The sequence below is a fragment of the Puma concolor genome, chromosome F2, assembly GCF_028749965.1.
Source record: "Puma concolor isolate L17-30 chromosome F2, mPumCon1.1.hap2, whole genome shotgun sequence".
In the NCBI taxonomy this organism is placed as follows: Eukaryota; Metazoa; Chordata; class Mammalia; order Carnivora; family Felidae; genus Puma; species Puma concolor.
This window is the reverse complement of record NC_141684.1, coordinates 67,124,256-67,146,758: the sequence shown is the minus strand read 5'-3', so window position 1 is coordinate 67,146,758 and position 22,503 is coordinate 67,124,256. Positions and strand designations below refer to the sequence as shown.

The following is a 22,503-nucleotide window of genomic DNA, read 5'->3' as shown; positions in this document are numbered from 1 at the left end:
GTACCTAAAAACAGGTCTGAAAAAAGCTGAATAAGACATTTATGAAGAATTATTGACACATTAAAGAAAGCCTAAGTAAATGGAGAGATGTGTCATGTTACTACATAGAAAGATTCAAAAATGTTGAAATATCATGACTTCTTCCCAAAGTGATGCAGATATTACAATAAAAATTTCAACAATGCTTTTTTATAAAAACCAATTCTAAAATATATATCAGAGAGCAAAACCCAAAATTAGACAAGGCATTGCTAACAAGAACGAAATGGGATTTTTCCTAGTGGTTAGATTTTTTTTTTTTTTTGGAAGTTATACTAATTAAGATAGTATTGCTATTGACACAGGGAGAGACAAAATAAACAACAAAACAGTAGAAAACTAAGAAACACAACTCTGTATACATTATAATGATAAAGACAGAGATGGCACTGTTGGTTATAAGGGGAAAGAATGGACTTTTAATTAAATAGTGCTAGAACAACTGATTATAAGGAAACAATAAAATTGGATTCCTATTTCACACCAAACACAAAAATCACTTATAGACATATTCATGCATAAAAGGCAAAACTTTAAACATTTCAAAGAAAATATAGTACATCTATGACCTCAGAGTAGAGATTTATTATACCAGACACAAAAATCACTAATAAAGCATAAAGAATGATAAATATGACTATACAGTAATGAAGAATGGCCCATAAAGTTCACTATAAACAAAGTTAAAACAGGGGCGCCTGGGTGGCTCAGTTGGTTGAGCATCTGACTTCGGCTCAGGTCATGATCTCACTGTTTGCAGGTTCAAGCCCCGCATCGGGCTCTGTGCTGACAACTCAGAGCCTGGAGCCTGCTTCAGATTCTGTGTGTGTGTATGTGTGTGTGTGTGTGTGTGTGTGTGTGTGTGTGTGTGTCTGTGTGCCTCTTCCCCACTCATGCTGTGTCTCTCTCTGTCTCTCAAAAATAAATAAATGTTAAAAAGAATTAAAAAAAAAGAAAGTTAAAACATAATCCACAAGCTAGACTACACACACACACATACACATATACACACACCTAAACACACAGACACACATATACATTAATAGAAACTTCTTCCAAACAGGGAAAAGAAAAAAATCCATGGAAAAATAGTCAAAGGATACAGAAATACAGATAATAAATATATCATGAGATGTTAATTTCACTACTAATCAGAAAAATGCAAATTAAAAAGTAATACCATTTTTTATCACAATACTAGCAAAAAATAAAAATACTGCTGATATCCAAAGTTGCTGAGTTGATATTTGGCCCATCACATTTCATACTTCAAAATTCTTACAAATACCACACATTATGCCACTGCAAATTTCAAGTGGCAAACACCACACTTCCATTTCCAACAATACTATAGACTAGATAGCTTGAAATCTTCCTGCTACAAAACATTCAAAATGATTGGCTAAAATAGGAAAACATAATCTTAAATTCATAGTGGAAAGGATATGGAAAGGAAAAGATCATCTCAGGGGTCAAAAGCAAATAAAGAACTGGAACCAGAGTAGTTTAAAAAGCAGATGTGATAGCAGCCCTGGGAGGTGAAAATGATGTAGCACTCTTCTCCATAACCTACTAAGGATTTGGTTTTACCGCTCACGAGGAATAAAGTCTCGAGCAACATGAGGTGGGAAGTTAAAACCAAGATGCCCAAAGAAGCCAGGATTTATGAGGAACTTAGAAGAAAGAGTAAACTAGAAAACAAATCTAACTACTAGTACAAGTAAATTATAATAAAGAATCTTTTTTTTAACATTTATTCATTTATGAGAGACATATAGTGTCTCTATATGTGAGACCATGACCTGAGCCAAAGTCGGACGCTTAATCGACTGAGCCACCCAGGCACCCCTATAATAAAGAATCTTATCTGACCTGGCCTGGATCAGCTGTGGGGGAAAAAAAGTGTTACCTAGAACTTTGCTATGGACTCCTTCTCATGTAGGCTTGGGATTTGGATTTATACAACCCAAATGATTAGAAGCCCCCAAACCAAGTTATTAATATAAAAAGGGTTCCAGGCTGATAATGAAGCAAACTCAAAACTTCACTGGGAGGACATACCCTGCATCCAAACCACATAGGATGCCTACAGATAAAGAAAGCCCTGCTGAAAAACACACAATTCAAAACTAACAAACATGTGAAAAACCAATCAGCAGACACAACCAAAGAACTATTACACTGTCAACAACTTCAAATATTAGAACAGATAAAGGACTATAAAATAAATATCCTAAATTATTAAAGAAGCAAAAAACAAACTTGAAGTATGAAAAGAACAAGATACTATGTGAAAAGACTTGAAAACAAAACAATTAGGCTTTCTAACCAAAATCAAAAGTATAACGTGTTCATTAAAAGTCAACAGATAATTTTTAAAAGTTAGTTTAGATACAGCTGAAAGGAGAAGCAGTGAACTGAAAATAAATCTCAGGAATTACCCTAAAGGCAACACACAGAAACAAAGCAACAGACAATAAGAAAGAAGGATTAAAACTTGGAGGACAGAACAAGTTCCAATTTATTTATTTGTAGTTCCAGAAAGGAAAAACAGAAAATGGCAAATGTAATATTCAAAATTATAATGATTAGGAATATTTCACAGCTAATAAAAGACATGAGGGGCGCCTGGGTGGCGCAGTCGGTTAAGCGTCCGACTTCAGCCAGGTCACGATCTTGCGGTCCGTGAGTTCGAGCCCCACGTCGGGCTCTGGGCTGATGGCTCAAAACCTGAAGCCTGTTTCCGATTCTGTGTCTCCCTCTCTCTCTGCCCCTCCCCCGTTCATGCTCTGTCTCTCTCTGTCCCAAAAATAAATAAACGTTGAAAAAAAAAAAAATTAAAAAAAAAAAAATAAAAGACATGAACCCTTTGATTCAGGAAAAAAAAAATCCTAAATGTGATAAATAAATACAAAATCTGAAACTTAGAGACATCATGGGGAAACCGCAGAACCCAAAGACAATGAGAAGACCTTAAATGAAGCCATAGAGAAGAGGGAAGTTATGCAGGTTGGGTTCTCCAGAAGCAGACAGTGAGACAGAGTTTTGGGTACAAAGTGTTTATTAGAGATCAACTCCAGTGGCAGCAAGATTGAGCAGAGGAAAAAGACACACTGTGATGTGGCCTGACAAAGCTTCAGTCAACCCAGCAGAGATTCAGGATCTAGAATTAACCTTCAGAGTGCCCTACATTGGACTGAAATAGTTAGGCCTTTATATCTCTATCTTGTTTGGTCACAGAATGCAGGCTGACCCAGGGAGGATGTGAACTCAGGCAATGCAGCTCTCTTCTGCTAAAGAAGACCCTGAAAGAGCTGACAGGTAGATGCTGTGTGATGTCCCCACAGTTGGAGAGCATGTCTCTCCTTGAATGGGGATCTGGTACATCTCTGTATCTACCCTGGAAGTTATCTACATAGGAATGACAATTCAACAGACAGCATTTATTAACAACAACAACGACAAAAATGCAGAAAACAACCGGATAGTAACTTCAAAAAATGAGGAAAGTAACTGGCAACCTAAATTTTAAACCCAACCAATTCATCATTCAAGAGTAAAAATGAAATAAAGCTATGCCAAAAATAATTAATTAAAAATAAAAGTGCTCAACACTAACTGATCTTCTGAAAGAACTATTAAAAGATGTATATCAGAAAGAAAGAAAATGAACCCACAAGGGAGGGCTAAAATGTAAGAAGAACTAGTAAGCAAAGGAATATATAAACATATGGCTAAATTTAACTGTATGTGTTTTTAAGACGATTAATTTGGAAGGTATAAAAACAAGATGGAATTAAAGCTCAGGAAAATAGTAATGTGCAATGAAAAGGGAGCCATCAGAGTTAAACTATCCTAAGATTCATATATTTGATGTGAGGAATGTAAAGTTGTTTGACCTTAGCATAGTTAAGTCAATTACACTTTTAGCACTTAAAGGGTCACCATAAAGGAATAATAATAGAATGTTGAATATCCAAACCAGCAGGGTGTTAAAATTTAATAAAGAAAATTCCAATCCTTATCAAAATTCCAAAGGAATTTTTCACAGAAATAGAACTTCCCTAAAATTTGTATGGAACCACAAAAGTCCCCAAATAGCCAAAGCAATCTTAAGAAGAACAAAGCTGGAGGCATCACATTTCCTGATCTTGAACTATATTACAAAGCTATGATAATCAAAACAGCATGGTACTGGCATAAAAGCAGATATGTGAGACAGAATCAAGAGACCAGAAACAAACCCATGCATACATGGTCAATTAATTTTATGACAAAGGAGTCAAGAATATACAATGGGGAAAGGGTAGTCTCTTCAACAAATCGTGTTGGAAAACTAGGCAGTGCCACATGCAAAAGAATTAAACTGGACCACTTTTTTTTTGTTTTGTTTTAAAGTTTATCTTTGAGAGAGAGAGTGCGCATACAAGAGAGAGGGAGGGAGACAGAATCCCAAGCACTGTCAGTGCAGAGCCCTATGTAGGGCCCGAATTCACAAAGCGTGAGATCATGACCTAAGCCAAAAGCAAGAGTCAGACGTCTAGCCAACTGAGCCACCCACGCACCTCCACTGCCCCAACTTCCTTACATCATACACAAAAATAACTCAAAATGAATTAAAGACTTGAATGTAAGACCTGAAACCATTAAAATTCCTAGAAGAAAACATAAGCAATAAGCTCCCAGACATCAATCTTGGCAGTGACTTTTTGGATTTGACACCAAAAACAAAGGCGAAAAAAGCAAAAATCAACAAGTGGAACTACATACAACTAAAAAACCTCTACAGAGCAAAAGAAACCATCAATAAAATGAAAATGCAACCTACTGAGCAGGAGTAAATATCTGCAAATCATATATCTAATAAACAGTTAATATCCAAAACATATAAACAACGCATACCACACAACAGCAAAAAAAAACCAAACAAACCCACAACACACACACACACACAAAAAAAAAAAAAACCCACAACTATCCAATTTTAAAAATTGGCAGAAGATATAAATAGGCATTTTTCTAAAGAAGATATACAGATGGCCCAGAGGTACCTAAAAAAGTGCTCATAATCTCTAATCATCAGGGAAATGCAATCAAAACCACACTGAGATATCACTTCATGCCTGTCATAATGACTAGTATCAAAAAAGGCAAGAAATAGTAAGTGCAAGTGAGGACGTGGAGGAAAGGGAACCCTTGTGCACTATTGGCAGGAATGTAAATCGGTGCATCCACTATGGAAAACAGTATGGAAGTTCTCAAAATATTAAAAATAGAACTACCACATGACCCAGCAATTCCACTTTTGGGTGTTTGAAAACAAAAACACTAACTTGATAAGACCCATGCACTCCCATGTTCATTGCTTACAATTACTTACAATAGCCAAGACATGGAAACAACTTGAATGTCCATCAATGGATGAATGAATAAAGAACGTGTGATATATACATATAATGAAACATTATTCAGCCATTAAAAAGAAAGTAGTCTTTCATCTGTGACAATATGAGTAGAACTTGAGGGCATTATACTAAGTGAAATAAGTCAGACAAAGGAAGACAAACACCATATGATCTCAATTATGTGTGGAATCTAACAAACAAACAAAAACCCAAACTCATAAATACAAAGAAAACCTTGGTCGTTTCCAGAGATGGGAGGTGGAGAGTAGGCCAAAGGGGTGTGGGTGATGAAAAGGTATAAACTTCCAGTTATAAAATAAATAAGTCCTGGGAATGTATTGTACAGCATGGCAACTATAGTTAATTATATTGTGTTGTATATTTGAAAGTTTCTAAAAAAGTAAATATTAAAAGTTCTCATCACAAGAAAACAAACGAGGGGTGCCTGGGTGGCTCAGTCAGTTAAGCGTCCGACTTCGGCTCAGGTCATCCCCACATCAGGCTCTGTGCTGACATCTCGGAGCCTGGAGCCTGTTTCGGAATCTGTGTCTCCCTCTCTCTCTGCCCCTCATTCTCTCTCTCTCTCTCTCTCTCTCTCTCTCTCTCTCTCTCTCAAAAATAATAAACGTTAAAAAAATAAAAAAATAAAAAAAAAAACGTAACTATGTATGGTGACAGATACTAACTAGACTTACAGTAGTGATCATTTCACAATATATACAAATACATAATCATCATGTTGTACACCTGAAACTAACATAATATTATATATCAGTTATATCTAAACAAAAAGAAAGAAAGAGATCTCAATCAAGCTAATAAGATACAGAAGCAAAAAAAAAAAATAGATACAAAACATACCAGGTAAATAAAAAGTATATAATAAAACTGAAATAAATACATTAGTAATCACAATGTACTAATTAGTCTAAATGCATTGATTAAAAACTGTCAGATTTGATTTTAAAAAAAAAGCCACCAGGGGTACCTGGGTGGCTCAGTTGGTTGAGCATCAGACTCTTTTTTTTTAATGTTCATTTATTTTTGACAAAGAAAGAGAGACAGAGCATGAGCAGGGGAGGGGCAGAGAGAGACAGAGACACAGAACCAGAAGCAGGCTCCGAGCTGTCCTCACAGAGCCTGACATGGGGCTCAAACTCATGGACCATGAGATCATGACCTGAGTCGAAGTCGGATGCTTAACTGACTGAGCCACCCAGACACCCCAAGTGTCAGACTCTTAATCTCAGCTCAGGTCTTGATCTCAGGGTTGTGAGTTCAAGCCCTGCACTGGGCTCTGTGCATAAAAAAAAAAAAAAAAAAAAAGAGGATTTCAGTCATCAGTTTGGAGCTTCTGGGTGGTTCAGTTGGTTAAGCATCCCACTCTTGATTTTGGCTCAGGTCATGTTCATGAGATTGAGCCCCATGTCGAGCTCTGCGCTAATGATGCAGAGCCTGCTTGGGATTCTCTCTCTCTTTGCCCCTCCTGTGCTTGTGCTCTCTCTCTCTAAATAAATAAAATAAACATTAAAAAAAAAAAAGAAAATACCATTTTAGTTATGTCTACACTGGTCTAAAATCTTCCATGGCTCCTTAATTCTTGATCCTAAAAGTACTCCAAATTGGTACTGCCCTACACATTCATCCAAGCCTATTTCTTACCTGTCCCCAATACAAGTCATCTGTCCTAAGCAAACCAAACTGCTAATGGAATCTCTATCGTGTAGCATTTATATGCTTGGGTTGGGATTAGATTAAAAAGGTTCACATCCTGGTTTACCATTTATTAACCTCATGAACTTGGGTAAGCTACTTAACCCTTATGATCATCAGTCTTATTGATAAAACAAGACACTGTTAATATCTAACTCCTAGTCCTATTGTGAGAATTTATAAAGATAACCAGTGCCTGGTATATTGTACCTGCTCCATAAACACTGACACATGCTTTTATTCATATTGTTACCATCTACTAGAACACCCCTCTTCGTCCTCCCATCTATTCAAACCTTACTCAGGCTCAAAGGCCAACTCCAGTACCTCTTCTTTCAAAAAGCCTTCATCATTACTCTAAGGGAGACTTCATTTATCTCCCTCTTCTACAAAGTACAGTAGTTATTAACCATGTGGAGGAGGGGGAGAGAGTCAAAAATGCCTTAAAGAATCTAATGGGGGGGGGGGAATCTTCTATTCACAAAAAATGCACATACATACACACATACATTTGCATAAAACATCAGGGGATTCGTGTCCTTCGTAAGTTCACCAATGGAACCCCAATTAAGAATCTCTGTATTTGGGTGCCTGGCTGACTCAGTTGGAAGAGCATGCGACTCTTGATCTCAGGGTCATGAGTTCCAGCCTCATGTTGGGTGTTGAGATTACTAAAAAATAAAATAAAATAAACTTAAAAAGAATTTAAAAAGAATTTGTGTCTTCAAGTGTGTTTCACCATCACTCATTCTTTCTACCTGAGACCATCTTAACACAAGAACATGATGCTACATTGAGCTAGATGCAGCATAAAGAAGCTAGTGAAACTCAATTCATAGATAAGGAAACTGACAAAGAAGTGAAGTGACTTACAAAACTACACAAACGTATAGAGTAGCAGAGATGGAGCCAGAATCTGTCTCCTGATTATCCCTCTAGGTTTCTTTGCAAAAGTGGCTTGAATAATTTATACCCAACTCACAGAACTCTAAAACTGAGATATAATGTTAGCCCATTTTTCAGGTGGGTAATGACCCCTTAGATAATTTGTCCCCAGGTAATCAGGCCAGAAATTAGCAAGATTTATTCTCAGAATGATAGTTACTAAACATACCAGCAATATTATTGTATTTTATTCTACTTTCCCTTCCTGATATTGAAATTCTCTCATTAGCTTTATCTGAAGCAACACCAAACCAGGAAACACAAAACTGCCCCAATTTTATTATGTGAGGGCATTAACTTCGAAGCTTTTTAAAAAACTTTTCTACAAGTGCAACATTCAAAGATCTAGATACGGTCTAGATCTTGGACGCAGACAGACACAAATAAAGTCAATTCACAATCTTTCATTCTCAGACCTGACTTTATAAATACAAACATTTTATAAATATATCATCTATCTTCTTCCCTCTGAGACATTTTTCCAGAGCAACTAACAAATAGTAAAATGGATTATACCCTGCTCACTCTCTACCCTATGTTCCAAGTCTCAAAGAAGTTTAATAGTAAGGGAAAAAAGAAAAAGAAAACGTCATAAATAACCTACAGAACACAGTAATCAACCTCTACATTTTTAAAAATTGATTAGTACTCATGTAGTCAGTCTTCTTGTGCATTCAAGGAGTTGTTTCACTATGTGGAGTCATACAACCAGCCTAGGAAATGAGATCAATGACTCAGGAAGAGGAGGAGGTTTTTAAAATGAGGAATATTGGTCAAAAACTTTAATTAGCAACCAGAAAAGAAAGTACTTTATAGAAAAATAATAGTGGAGTGCCTAAAGAACACAAGTTTTTAACAAAAGAAAAATATCTTAGAGATGAATGGTGAAGCCCACCTAGCCAAAACCTTTCATTTTCCAGATGAATAAACTGAAGCCTGAAACCTAAACTGTATCACCTCTAAAATTCATACACTTTCCAGAGAAGGGAACCTGAGAACCCAGCATAAGAAGTCAGCTTGCCCAGAGGCTACTGGGTGGCTCAGTCGGTTAAGTGTCCAACTTCAGCTCAGGTCATGATCTGAGGTTCATGGGTTTGAGCCCCGTGTCAGGCTTTGTGCTGACAACTCAGAGCCTGGAGCCTGCTTCAGATTCCGTGTCTTCCTCTCTCTCTCACTCTCTCTCTCTGCCCCTTCCCCACTCATGCTCGCGCTCTCTCTCTCTCTCTCTCTCTCTCAAAAATAAATATTAAAAAGAAAAATTTTTTAAAGAAGTCAGCTTGCCCAGCTGAAAAGTCATGCTGTCTTGGATAATGAGGCAAGTATAATAAATACTGGAAAATTCCAGGAACATTATTTATACATTCTAAATAATAAGTCCTTCTTAAGCCTTGGAGGAAAGTACACACACCACAAGCAACAGGATCGTCTGCATTACAAGTGGCTCAGGGACCTAGATTAGACTGCAGTGCACTTCCGGATGCTGACAAGGATACAGTGTCACACCTAATTGTCCTTAAGGCTTTTTTCGTTTGCTTTCTTTAGCAAGTAAAAACACCTAGAAAAAGTGTAGGCTACAGAATTTACCCTATATGTGGCCATACTTTTAGTGTTTCTATCCATTGTTTTTATTTTTCATAAATGTATTCTAAAAATAATGGAGTTAACAAAGATTAGAAACAATTCTAGGTTAAGAGGGACCAAGAATTACTGTTTATTTGGCATAACAATAGCTTCACTATGTATTCTTTATATTGCTTATGTGGGAAATTTAGCAGAAAAATTTTATTGGCAGATTAATACATGTTTACACACGGCCGATGATTGCAAGGACAAATTGAAATCTGCATGGCAATGAAGTTGCTTTCCTCAGGAGAAAGAAATTCAGGACTCAGATGCCTAGAGTAAATCTACTCTAAACTTTTACAAAAATCATTCAGACTCTATTAAGGAAAACAGGGACGCCTGGGTGGTTCACTCAGTTAAGCGTCCGACTCTTAATATCAGCTCAGGTGATGATCTCACAGTTCATGAGTTCAAGCTCCGCACTGGTTTCTGCACCGACAGTGCGGAGCCTGCTTGGGATTCTCTCTCTCCTTCTCTCTCTGTTCCTCCCCTGCTTGTGCTCTCTCTCTCTCAAAACAAACTTCAAAAGAAAAAAAAGAAAAGAAAAACACAAAGAGATTCTTTGTTCTTTGCAATTTTACTTTCATAAGTTAAAATATAATAGAAAATGATTTTTTAAATAAATGGATCTAAATTTTCTGTTACTGGATTCTTTGAGTGCAAAGATCCTAAAGTTCTGGAACTTTAGTTTTCTTTTTATATCAATCTTTTATTCTTATATTGAACTTCTTACAAAGATAAAATATAAAGCCTAACACCAATCTCAGAAAACTGCATTTCTTGGAAAACTGCATTTGCCAATTTTTGAAAAACAGAAACCATTGTGTATTTTACAGACAGCAATCAACTTAAGTCAATTCTAAAATGCTACCATCATTTTTCTATCCTAAAATCCAAAGTTCTTTCTAGGCAAATGTACAATGTTTGGTAATTATTCTATCTGCTTCAGTACTAACTACACAAAATCTGAATGCTATGTCTTCTATGTTCATTTGTAAAACAAAACAATGGATTTTTATATAGGTTTCTGACTAAAACTGCACATGAATACGCAGATTTTGTCTATAATGAAGAAATTTTCAAAATTAATTTTTGCCTTCAAGTACTTCCAAATTAAAATTATAAATCAGTAAAAATGAACCATGTGGAAATAACATAAGCATTTCAAGGGCCCTTTTCTGCTATTTTATCAAATTACTAGCACATTGAACTTCCTAGACAAAAACAATCAAAATAACTATGTTCACAGCAGGATTAAAGATTGAATCATCCCTAGCAATTTCCGCTACCAAAAAGGGGCAACTGAGAAACATTTAGAAAGTAAATCTAAGTTAACACACCATCCAAAAAATGGAAAAAAAACGCTTACAAAAATGTTTTACTAAACAAAGTTATGTTTTGAGGAAACATAAAGGTATTACTTTCGTGCCTTCTTGCCCCTGACTGGGGAGAAAAAAAATCTCCTTCTAGGTTCACTTTTATTATTGAAATATTTCTTAGTAGTTGCTACGAAAATGTAATTGTTGATTTTCCTGTCCTGTGCCTCATTTTTGCCATTCTTGAGAAATGTTCTTAAGGCTCTAGAAAGGTAGCTAAGATAGAAAAATAAGAGTGAGGAATAAATATTTAGAAAACAAGCCTAAGGAGCACTATGATGCCATAGAGTAAAGAGCTATTCGGGGCCAGATCATGACCATCCAAGACCAAGAATAATCATTATTTTGATAGGTAGAAAGGGAGTTATGAGAAGCGTGATTTTGCCAGATGGGTGGAAGATAAATCTTCTGGACTGACCTGAAGAATGAAAGCAAGGAACTGGAAGGATGCTCCTAGAATAGCTCCCTGGGTATCGGTCAGAGTCCTGGCAGGAAACAGGTAGCAGTCAAGCCAGGTAATTTAACAAAGATCAACAAAGGGAATATTACAAAGATGTGGGCACGGTTTAAGGAAACTCACAAAGAGTAGTGCTACAACAGCAAGAGCCATACCAACCTCTAGGCCTCCAGCAACCAGGGTAGCAACTAGAGGATCTGAGAGAGGGTAGCTAAATGGAGAGCGCTGCCTGATTGGAGCTATGGCCTTTCAGAAGGAACCAACCAACCACAGCAATCTGCAGAGAGCTAGAGGCATAGATGCCCTCACCTTAACCTCTTTATACCCTGTGATCTTGGATCATTGCCTCCTGCTGGCCACATCTCACTGGAAGCCAGGGACAGAGAGCAGAGTGGAGAGAGGATCTGGAGAAGCAGATGGAAGAGACCCAGTCTAAGGGCAAGGTTGCAGTAGTGAGAATGAGAAGGATACAGTACAGAGTCAAAGTTAACAGAACTTTTAGACTGATTGGATTTGGAGCTGGGAAAAGAAAAGTCAAGGATAACATCATAGTTTCAAGCTTGAGTAACTAGCCTAGAATGATGATAACATCAACTGAGGTGCTTTTACTAACCACTGTATTCCCAATATCCAACACAGTACCTTGGCCATGAAAGGACTTCCATAAACTTTTATTGGGAGAAAAAAATGTGGATGGATGGATGATGGAAGAAACAAATTTTCAGGAAGATGATGTGTAATTTAGTCTTAGATGTATTGAGTTTAGAGTATTGTGAAAGAGCCCACCAAGTGGTTTGAGATTTGATTCTGGAACTCTGAAAAGGAAAGGAATAAAGATGTACCTCTAAGAACCAGCTGCACAAAAGTGGCAGCTGACACAATGAAAGTGGATGAAATGGCATAGAGAGCAAGTATAAAGAGAAAAGCAGAGTCTGATGACCAAACTTGGGATCTGTCTGTATTATGGGACAAAAGAAGGGAAACAAAGAGAAAAGGCAAAGGGGAAAAAACAACAAACGATGTACAGCCATTGGCTGTACTGCTAAAATATATTCCCATATATTTACACATCCTTGGTAGGCTTCCTTTTTCCTGACACTACCAAGTCTCACCTAACATAAAAATGATACGAATGGAGACCAGCACTTACCTACTTGCCTCACTAAGAAATTTTTAAGTCATTTTACTAATTTTGCTCATCTTGAATCTAACAGCCAACATTAATCCTTTTTTGAATTCAAAAAAGTCTATTTAATAGGTTTATTCATTTAAGCAATCATGTATCAAACACCTGTTATGTATCCAGAGTTATCATTGGCAAAGTAAATAATGGGAGACTCAAGTCATTATTATATGTCAACTAACTTCTATTTAAATTTTTAAAAAATTAGAATAAAAAACATTCATCATAAAACAATTAGAGGGGCGCCTGGGTGGCACAGTCGGTTAAGCGGCCGATTTCGGCTCAGGTCATGATCTCGCGGTCCGTGAGTTCGAGCCCCCCCATCGGGCTCTGTGCTGACAGCTCAGAGCCTGGAGCCTGTTTCAGATTCTGTGTCTCCCTCTCTCTCTAACCCTCCCCCGTTCATGCTCTGTCTCTCTCTGTCTCAAAAATAAATAAACGTTAAAAAAAATTTTTTTAATAAATAAATAAAAAATAAAACAATTAGAGTTCAATTAAGAGCTGACACATATGATTCAAACCAAATAGCATTTCATACAGTGAGAATTCATACCATTTAACACCTGTTGACATCTGCTTTTTTTTTTTCCCTAACTCAGAAGATTGACAGAAGAGCTAAAACCTACAAACATGTACTTCCTATTAAAAGCTCAATCATACCACACTGTAAATTTCTCTTAACCTTTTTTCTTCTCCACTGTTCCATATGGTCTCAGTAATCTTTGTATCTGTGTCTGGTATATGGCAATCATTCAAATGTTTGTTGAACGAATGAATGAATCAGAAGCTAAGCCAAGCCCAGAACAGCTTTACCACTGTTCGTAACATTCTCCTATGGCAAATCACAAAACCTTTTAAGGGTCAAGGCAGTTACCTACTACGGCCTTCGACCTAGCCTTAACCCCACAATATGAGTGCTATTAAAAACTTGGTGGTAAGTGTTAAGACAAAGGCAGAAAAACTCCTGAAAATCCTAAAATGCTTTTAGAAAAGAAGAGGGGTGCCTGAGTGGCTCAGTCAGTTAAGCATCTGACTCTTGATCTCAACTAGGTCTTGATCTCAGGGTCGTGAGTTCAAGCCCCACACTGGGCTACACATTGGGCATGAAGCCTACTTGAAGAAGAAGGAGAAGGAGAAGGAGAAGGAGAAGGAGAAGGAGAAGGAGAAGGAGGAGGAGGAGGAGGGGGGGAGGGGGAGGAGGAGGGGGGGAGGGGGAGGAGGAGGGGGGGAGGGGGAGGAGGAGGGGGGAGGGGGAGGAGGAGAAGAAGAAGAAGAAGAAGAAGAAGAAGAAGAAGAAGAAGAAGAAGAAAGAAGATTGTATCACATTGTCTGATGCATGAAATGTGCTCACTAAATGTTTGATGAGTGAATGAACAAAGGAGAGCTGAGGAAAGACAATGAGCTCCAGAAACCAAACTCAGGGGGCAGGTACAATAGATAGGGCTGTGTCTAATGTCCTCTCTAGCTGAGACTCAACCGACTCTGTTTCCTAAGGGCTATGATATCTATGGGTTAATTTTCCAGCATAACCCCCTCTACACTACTCCTAACTTAAAAACAAAAAACAAAAAAACAAAAAAAATAAAACCAGGCACCTGGTTGGCTCACTTGGTAGTGCATGTGACTCTTAATCTCAAGGTTGTAAATTCGAGCTCCACGTAGGGGATAGAGATTACTTTTTAAAAAAATAAATAAAGGGGGCACCTGGGTGGCTCAATTGGTTAAGTGTCCAACTTCGGCTCAAGTTATGATCTTGCGATTCGTGGGTTCAAGCCTTGTGTCAAGCTCTGTGTTGACAGTTCAGAGCCTGGAGCCTGCTTCGGATTCTGTGTCTCCCTCTCTCTCTGCCACTCTCCTGCTCATATTCTATCTGTCTCTCTCTCAAAAATAAACATTAAAATTTAAAAAAAAAAAAAAACCAAGCCAATAAACTGCAAAATCAGCAGTATGCCTCCCAAACTTGATGCACATACTCATAACCCAGAGATCTCCTTAAAAAGAAGGTTCTGAGGGCCTCCTGGGTGGCTCAGTCGGTTAAGTGTCTGACTTCGGCTCAGGTCATGATCTCATGGTTTGTGAGTTCCAGCCCCACATCGGGCTCTGTGCTGACAGCTCGGAGCCTGGAGCCTGCTTCAGATTCTGTGTCTCCCCCTCTCTCTCTCCCTCCCATGCTCATGCTCTGTCTCTCTGTCTCTCAATAATAAGTAAATGTTAAAAAAAAATTAAAAAAAAAATAAATTCATAAAAGAAGGTTCTGAAAGCAAGGGATGTTTTTCCATCCCCATATCTGATCCCTGCTAAAGGTTTAAAACCTAGAAGAAGCCATCAGATATAATCACTTGATTATCTCCCTCTGGTGAAACCTCTCATAAAAGAGACTTACACTATCCATTGTAGAAATCTAAGATACGTAAAACTTAGTGCATTCCAAGGTAAATGCTGCATAATGGGGGCCTTATCTCAAAAGGAGAACTGACATCTCAAAAATATAGGGTGCTCAAAACTTTTACTGTCTGTCCTCTTAGGCATTCTGAACTCAGAATTTCCTGATCTCAATGACAAGGAACATAAATTTTTTGGAGCAAAAAAAACACATCCAAATTATTGGTTAAGATTATCCTACATGTAATGTTGTCAGTTCGTTTTTTTTTTTTGTTTTTTTTGTTTTTTTTTTGTTTTTTCAAGATTTGCCTCAATTAAAGCTTGGAGCTACTTTGTTTTTCTCAAAAAAAAAAAAAAAGGTTCTGAATCATTACATCTCAGTTAAAGCCAGAAACCAATTCTAACAACTTCCTGGTGATGTTATGCTGCTGGTCAACAGACCACACTTTTTATGTATCAAGAGCCTGAAAGACATTGCAGAGAGTATGTATACAATCTTAAAGCTGGAGTTAAGATCCCTCTTGCTCCCACATTTCCTGTTGTATAACCACAGACTCATCTTACAGCTCTGAGCCTTCTTTTGCCATCGGTGAAATATGGTGATTAACTACTGCTAACATTTACTGAGTGCTTACTACGTACCAAGAATTAATGTTCCATATTTATCAATTTATAAATTGAATTGGACTTAGGTTAAACAACCTGTTCAAAGCAGGTACTGTAAAGCTAGATCTGATTCTAGGTAGTTTGAGTCAAGAACCTAGTGTATAATCTCTGTGTAAGGCTTTTTAGCTCCTAGAGCCATTACACAGATAAATAATTGGTATTCAGGGGCGCCTGGTGGTTCAGTCGGTTGAGTGTCCGACTTCCGCTCAGGTCATGATCTCACTATTCGTGATTTCGAGCTCCGCGTCGGGCTCTGTGCTGACAGCTCAGAGCATGGAGCCTGCTTCGGATTCTGTGTCTCCCTCTCTCTCTGCCCCTCCCCTGCTCATGCTCTGTCTCTCTCTCTCAATAATAAATAAACATTTTTTAAAAATTTTTAAATAAATAATAATTGGTATTCACCTAACATTTATTGAGCGCTCATATGTTCCAGACCAAGCTCCCTTGGAAGCATATTAACTCATTTTTTTTTTTTTTTTAAATTTTTTTTTTCAACGTTTATTTATTTTTGGGACAGAGAGAGACAGAGCATGAACGGGCGAGGGGCAGAGAGAGAGGGAGACACAGAATCGGAAACAGGCTCCAGGCTCTGAGCCATCAGCCCAGAGCCCGACGCGGGGCTCGAACTCACAGACCGTGAGATCGTGACCTGGTTGAAGTCGGACGCTTAACCGACTGCGCCACCCAGGCGCCCCGCATATTAACTCATTTAACCTTATAAAAACCCTAAGAGGTAGGTACTATTAGCACCCCATCTTACAGGTGTGGTTTTTTTTTTTTTAATGTTTATTTATTTTTGAGACAATGCGAGAGCCAGAGTGCAAGCAGCGGAGGGGCAGACAGAGGGGAGACACAGAATCTGAGGTGGGCTCCAGGCTCTGAGCTTGTCAGCCTACAGCCCGACCCGGGGCTCGAACTCACGAACCATGAGATCATGACCTGAGCCGAAGTCGGACGCTCAACCGACTGAGCCACTCAGGCGCCCCTTACAGGTTTTTAAATGGGCCCAAATACCCAAAGATCCCACAGCACAGCCAGGACTGGAACTCAGGCAGTCTCACGACTAGAGACTGGAACTCAGGCAGTCTCACGGCAGAGCTCAGTGCTCTTCTACCACAAGCCTGGAGAAGATGCGATTCCAGGGCTCTGGGCTACCAGACACCAGCTCGCCGACGTGGGCGCACCCTCGCGTCCACTTAGGGAGGTCTAATTGCCATCCCCTGCTCGCTTGCAAAGCAAATCAAATCTTCCACAATTAGCTTTATGTGTACCTGTGGGAAGTGTCTTTCTCGGCTCACACCCAGGACCCCCATGAACACGTCAGGGCTCTGGCAAAATATAATTTGTCTAATCCCAGAAAAAACTGAGAAGCTAAACATCCTGAGAACTGATTTACACTGAAATTGTTAACAGTCGCAGCGGGACCCCCTCAAACCGCGACCCCCCAAATTTGCACCGCCCCCTTAACGCCGCTGCATCCTGGGAGCCACAGTCCCAATTAGGCCTGGAATTTGTAGTTTGGACTCCTCGAGCCAACACCGCCTACCTCCGGGCCGCTGGTGAAGGCCCTCCGATAATCCCATCTGCTCTCCAATGCTGCTCTCTGCCGGCCTTTTCTCAGGTTGCCGGGACTGTAAGCCCGTTCCGGGTGCTCCGGAAGCGAAGCTTTCTCTTCCGGAACAAGCGTCTGGGCGACCGCACGTGGTTGCGTTGCCCGGGCTTCTGCCGGCGTTTGCAGAGAAGTATTTGGATTGTCTCCCCGAAACGAGTGAGCCCAGGCGGAGCCATGGAGGGCCAGAACGTGGAGGAGCTGCTGGCAAAGGCTGAGCGGGACGAGGCAGAGAAGCTGCAGCGCATCACAGTGCACAAGGAGCTGGAGCTGGAGTTCGACCTGGGTAACCTGCTGGCCTCGGACCGGAACCCCCCATCGGGGCTGCGGCGCGCGGGACCCTCGCCGGAGGCCGAGCTGCAGGCCCTGGCGCGGGACAACACGCAGCTGCTCATCAACCAGCTGTGGCAGCTGCCCACGGAGCGCGTAGAGGAAGCGCTGGTTGCGCGGCTGCCGGAGCCCACCACTCGCCTGCCGCGCGAGAAGCCGGTGCCCCGGCCACGGCCGCTTACACGCTGGCAGCAGTTCGCGCGCCTGAAGGGCATCCGTCCCAAGAAGAAGACCAATCTGGTGTGGGACGAGGTGAGTGGCCAGTGGCGACGCCGCTGGGGCTACCAGCGCGCTCGCGACGACACCAAGGAGTGGTTGATCGAGGTGCCCGGCGGTGCCGACCCCTTGGAGGACCAGTTCGCCAAGCGGATCCAGGCTAAGAAGGAACGGGTAGCCAAAAATGAGCTGAACCGTCTGCGTAACCTGGCCCGCGCGCACAAGATGCAGCTGCCCAGCACGGCGGGCATGCACCCTACGGGACACCAGAGTAAGGAGGAACTGGGCCGCGCCATGCAGGTGGCCAAGGTTTCCACTGCCTCTGTGGGGCGCTTCCAAGAGCGCTTACCCAAGGAGAAGGCGCCCCGGGGCTCCGGCAAAAAGAGGAAGTTTCAGCCCCTTTTCGGGGATTTTGCAGCCGAGAAAAAGAGCCAGTTGGAGCTGCTGCGTGTGATGAATAGCAAAAAGCCTCAGCTGGACGTGACGAGGGCCACCAATAAACAGATGAGGGAGGAGGACCAGGAGGAGGCGGCCAAGAGGAGGAAAATGAGCCAGAAGGGCAAGAGAAAGGGGGGCCGGCAGGGTGCTGGCGGCCAGAGGAAAGGTGGCCCGCCCAGCCAGGGAGGGAAGAGGAAAGGGGGCTTGGGAGGCAAGGTGAATTCCGGGCCGCCTCGCTTGGGTGGCAAGAGGAAAGGAGGACAACACCGAGGAGGAAAGAGAAGGAAGTAATTTTCATCCTCGGACCCGCCTGTAAACAAAGAACTATACTAAATGTTAAGTTCGGTGGGGGGGGGGGGGGGGGGGGGGGGTATCAAAGAAAGCGGCTTCTGCTGCCTTCGTTGAACTTGAGGTTGAAGGGATAGGCTGACCTCCCCCCAAGACAGATGTAAATGTTGGACTTTACAAATGAATGTTTTTCCCACAACCAAGAATTTGGCTGGAGATTAAAGGATGTATTTAAGGACATAAGAATCAGGGAAAGAATTTGGTGGAAACTGGGAACGAGTTCTATTTTTTAAAACACATCTTTTTTCTTTTTAACTTTGAATATGGTGAGAGGGAGAGGAGAGTTGGCCATATGTCAGACTTGTAATTGATGTCTGCATTATTTTTATGACAAGTGTATCAAAGCAGAGGGGGGAACAGAAAGATTACATTTTCAAAACTGGACTTACAAGTAACTGTTAACCAAGGTTATTTAATAAAAGTGTCTGTGTCTAATGTGGCTTTTGACTTTTTGAGTGTTGGTAGAAATCCTAAGTAAAACCAAGGGGATACCTGGTTCAGATTATTTTCATTTACTTTCTAAAAAACATAAAGCAGTTAATTTATGATGATTTCAGTGAGGCTTATTAGGAAAACTCATACTTCTTTTGGTATCATATAATATTGAAAGTGTAGTAAAACTGATACCTCTTTGTAAAAAGATTTTATTGCTTTTTTATACTGTGAAAACATTGCCTTGCTGTAAATTATAAATTTGGGCTTCACTAAATAATAGTACTAATCCTCATTAATCCAGAAAATACTTAAATCCTCTTCAACATACATGTCCCCAATTTTTCTTTTAACTTCAGTGGGGTCTGTTTTAAGAAGAGAGAAAGAAACCCACCAAATCTATAATTGGTACGCTGTTATCTTTGATTCATTTGTCAAACTGACCTGGTTTGATGAGGAGGTCAAATGTTGATAGCTATTATGGGTCTTTTTCCCTAATCTCAGTAACTTGTCTTTGTAAAAATGAGTATCTTCTTTAAAGGATTCATAGTAGATCTAGATTCCAGGAGGGCCTTTTTGCTGCTGTTACAGCCCTGTGAGCCACTCTTACTGTTTTTTGGTCTGTCAGTTGATAGGAAATTAAAGTTGGGAGTTCATTTTGTCTTTTTTTCCAGGGTTGCCTCATTTTTATAAGTTACCTTTAGAAATTGCTATGGAAAAAAAGCAAATTTCATATTCCAAATTTCATAATACGTAACAAAAATTTCAAAATTCATAATACATTAAATTTCAAATTTCATAATACGTTACTTAAAACACAGATGTCCAATTGTTACTATCTTAGGATACTTTGCCATCAATGATCAACTCTTCCACAGGGACGTGAAGCACTTGGCCCTGCTAAGCCACAGAGTACAGTGAAATCCTGGCAAGTTTGCAACTACTGATGAAATCATTTAATGGTACATTAACTTCACCAAAAGCCAAACTTTTCATAGAGCACTTAACATCTTTTAAGTTCTCAACCGTCCAGGGTGTGTTGTTGTTACTGTTTTGTTTGGGGATTTTTCTGGTTTTTTGTTTTTCGACTTGATTCAGCAGTCAGACACAGCACTGGCCCTGTAAGAGATAACCCTTGGTGGGCTTTTTGCAAGGTACTTATTTACTATTAAAACAGTTTAAATGCAGTGTCTTAATAATTTATTAGGAAAACACTTTAGGAAGGCAAAGTAGCATTTTAAAGGAATCCGTGGAAAAAGAATGCCCTTGTTTCTCTCCCTTACCCTACGTCCCCAACATGTGAAATAAAGGGTTTTAAGTAGAGAGACTTACGGAAGTACCCAAGATCCTACAGAGAAGTTACCTTTACCGCAATTTCAGAGGTGGATGGTGGGACTGCAGCTAAGGCAGCGGAGATTTTGACTCGTGGGAAAACGGTCCTGATCCGAAAAGGGCTAATGCTGTGACAGGAGACTTAGCTGAGGGGATAGGCAAGCTCGGCCGAGTGGGCGGGAACAGTAAGGCGGCGGCCAGGATTGGCCAGTGGAGGGGGTGGAGGGGTAGGAGGAGGGGCTGGCTACTGAGGAGACCCCACGGCCATGGCTGCAGCCACTCGTGCCCGGGTCGCGCACTTGTTGAGGCAACTGCAGCGAGCAGCGTGAGTGCGGGGCGGGAAGGCGGGGGGCCAGAGGATGCCTGCGTGCCCATGCCGGGGGCGAGCCACCCGGGCTCCACGTGTTCTTCCTCGGGTTACTTACAAGAACCTGGGGTAGGGTATACTGCTGCCTGCACCCGCTCCGCGTCAGAGCCGTGCGCCCGGTGGGACAGCATTGTCACAGGGTGCCAAGCAGCCATGCACAGCGCGGTGAGGCAGGTTGTACCCTGCTAGGGCTACGGTAAGGAAACAGGCTCGGAGAGGTCAGTGCCTGATCCCATGTCGTGGCAAACATTGGAGGTCTTGACACAGTGGACAAAAGACACATTCATGTGTCCAACCAACACATTTGTACTGGGTGTATGTTACATGCCAAAAACTATTCCAGGTGCTGGGGGTACAAAGGTGAAAGATTCTGGAGCAGTTTAAAGTCTAGCAGGTAATTGGATGAAGGAACAGGGTTTGTGAAATGGGCCTGTGGGGAACTCAGGGGACAGAGAACGTAGAAGAGAAAGATGGCTGTGTGAAATCACCAGGAGCTTCACTCCCTGGCATGTACAGGCAGTCAAGGTGTCAAATGTTATGACATGTCTGACTCCCCCTCCAGAAATTCCAGGTGTATAGTAGCCACCTGATAAATCCTTGTGGAATGTGCAAATGCAAAAGTCAGCCTGGGAAAAACATGTAAAATTTTGAGCCAATAGGTAGAGGTAAGGGGAAAGGAGAGGGATTAGAGAGGAATTTCAGACAAACTGCAAAGAGCAGCCCCTTTGGCAAGAGATGTACTTCCAGGAGCTAAAAGTAGTTAAAATCTGGACCTAGTTTCATAGAAGGAGATGAGAATGGAGAAGACCCACCCTGAATAAGAATATAGCATTTATCAGGCACTTACCATGTGCCAGGCACTGCCCTACAGGCTTTACATGTACTATTAATAGTAACTGTAATCCTTAGAACAACCCTATGCCAGACTGTATTATTATCCTCATATTACATATTAAAAAAATAAAAGCATGAAGAAAAAGAATTTGTCCAGTTTCACACAGCTGAGCAAATGGCACAGCCATCATTTGAACCCAGATATTCTAGCTTCACAAGTCCTTGTTTTTAGTCCTACGCTAAAGAATTTGAATTATGTCCTATAGATACCGAAAGCTATGGAAGCAATAGTTCTCATTGTGAACCACTAATACTTTGAGATGCCCCATGGGGGGGAAAAGATTCCATGGCCAAATAAATGGGAAACTGTTCTTTGCTGCATAGCGCTTTTGGAGAGTCAGGATAATTAGCACACGAAAGGCTCTGAGAAGTCCTACAGGATATAAAAAAATAGTTTAAACACTTTAAACTAGTGTATTTAAACTCTTTGTTCTAAATCTGTGTTATCATAAAAATCTTTCTAACAAGGAACACCATTCATATCCTTTGGAACCAGTGTCATGTAGAACATGTTTTTGGAATGGTTGTATGACAAAGGAGTGTGGCATGATTAAAATCATGTTCGAGCTTTCTGGTGGCAGTGTACAGTGGAGAGGAAAGACTAGAAGTAGTTGTAATGCTCCAGCTAAAAAGTGATAGCTTCAGGTACCAAAGAGAGGCCGTTGGTACAAGGAGTAGATATGAGAAATATTGAGGAGTCGGTTAAAATCAGCAGGATTTTGGATCTGATTAGTGAGATGGAAGGAGA

The 22,503-nt window shown here is 40.5% G+C and overlaps 2 protein-coding genes and 1 long non-coding RNA gene across 5 annotated transcripts in view; 2 read left to right on the top strand and 1 right to left on the bottom strand.

Moving 5' to 3' along the window:
• Positions 1-20,628, bottom strand: part of LOC147572072 (uncharacterized) — a 121,920-nt gene extending 101,292 nt beyond the window's left edge. Inside the window, exon 1 of one of the 2 annotated variants that reach the window (XR_015246646.1) lies at positions 20,526-20,628. This is a non-coding gene — a long non-coding RNA (uncharacterized LOC147572072). The remainder of the gene's footprint in view (positions 1-20,525) is intronic. The other variant, XR_015246647.1, reaches the window with a different exon arrangement.
• RRS1 (regulator of ribosome synthesis 1) lies at positions 17,452-19,165 on the top strand. Its single transcript, XM_025923041.2, has one exon. The coding sequence runs from the start codon at positions 17,576-17,578 to the stop codon at positions 18,671-18,673; it is 1,098 nt and encodes a 365-aa protein (XP_025778826.1). The 5' UTR covers positions 17,452-17,575; the 3' UTR covers positions 18,674-19,165.
• A 90-nt stretch (positions 20,629-20,718) lies between the features above and the next one.
• Positions 20,719-22,503, top strand: part of ADHFE1 (alcohol dehydrogenase iron containing 1) — a 32,179-nt gene continuing 30,394 nt past the window's right edge. The window contains exon 1 of one of the 2 annotated variants that reach the window (XM_086695906.1): positions 20,719-20,819. In XM_086695906.1, the coding sequence (XP_086552032.1) occupies positions 20,761-20,819 (59 nt within the window). In that variant the 5' untranslated portion in view covers positions 20,719-20,760. The remainder of the gene's footprint in view (positions 20,820-22,503) is intronic. The other variant, XM_086695907.1, reaches the window with a different exon arrangement.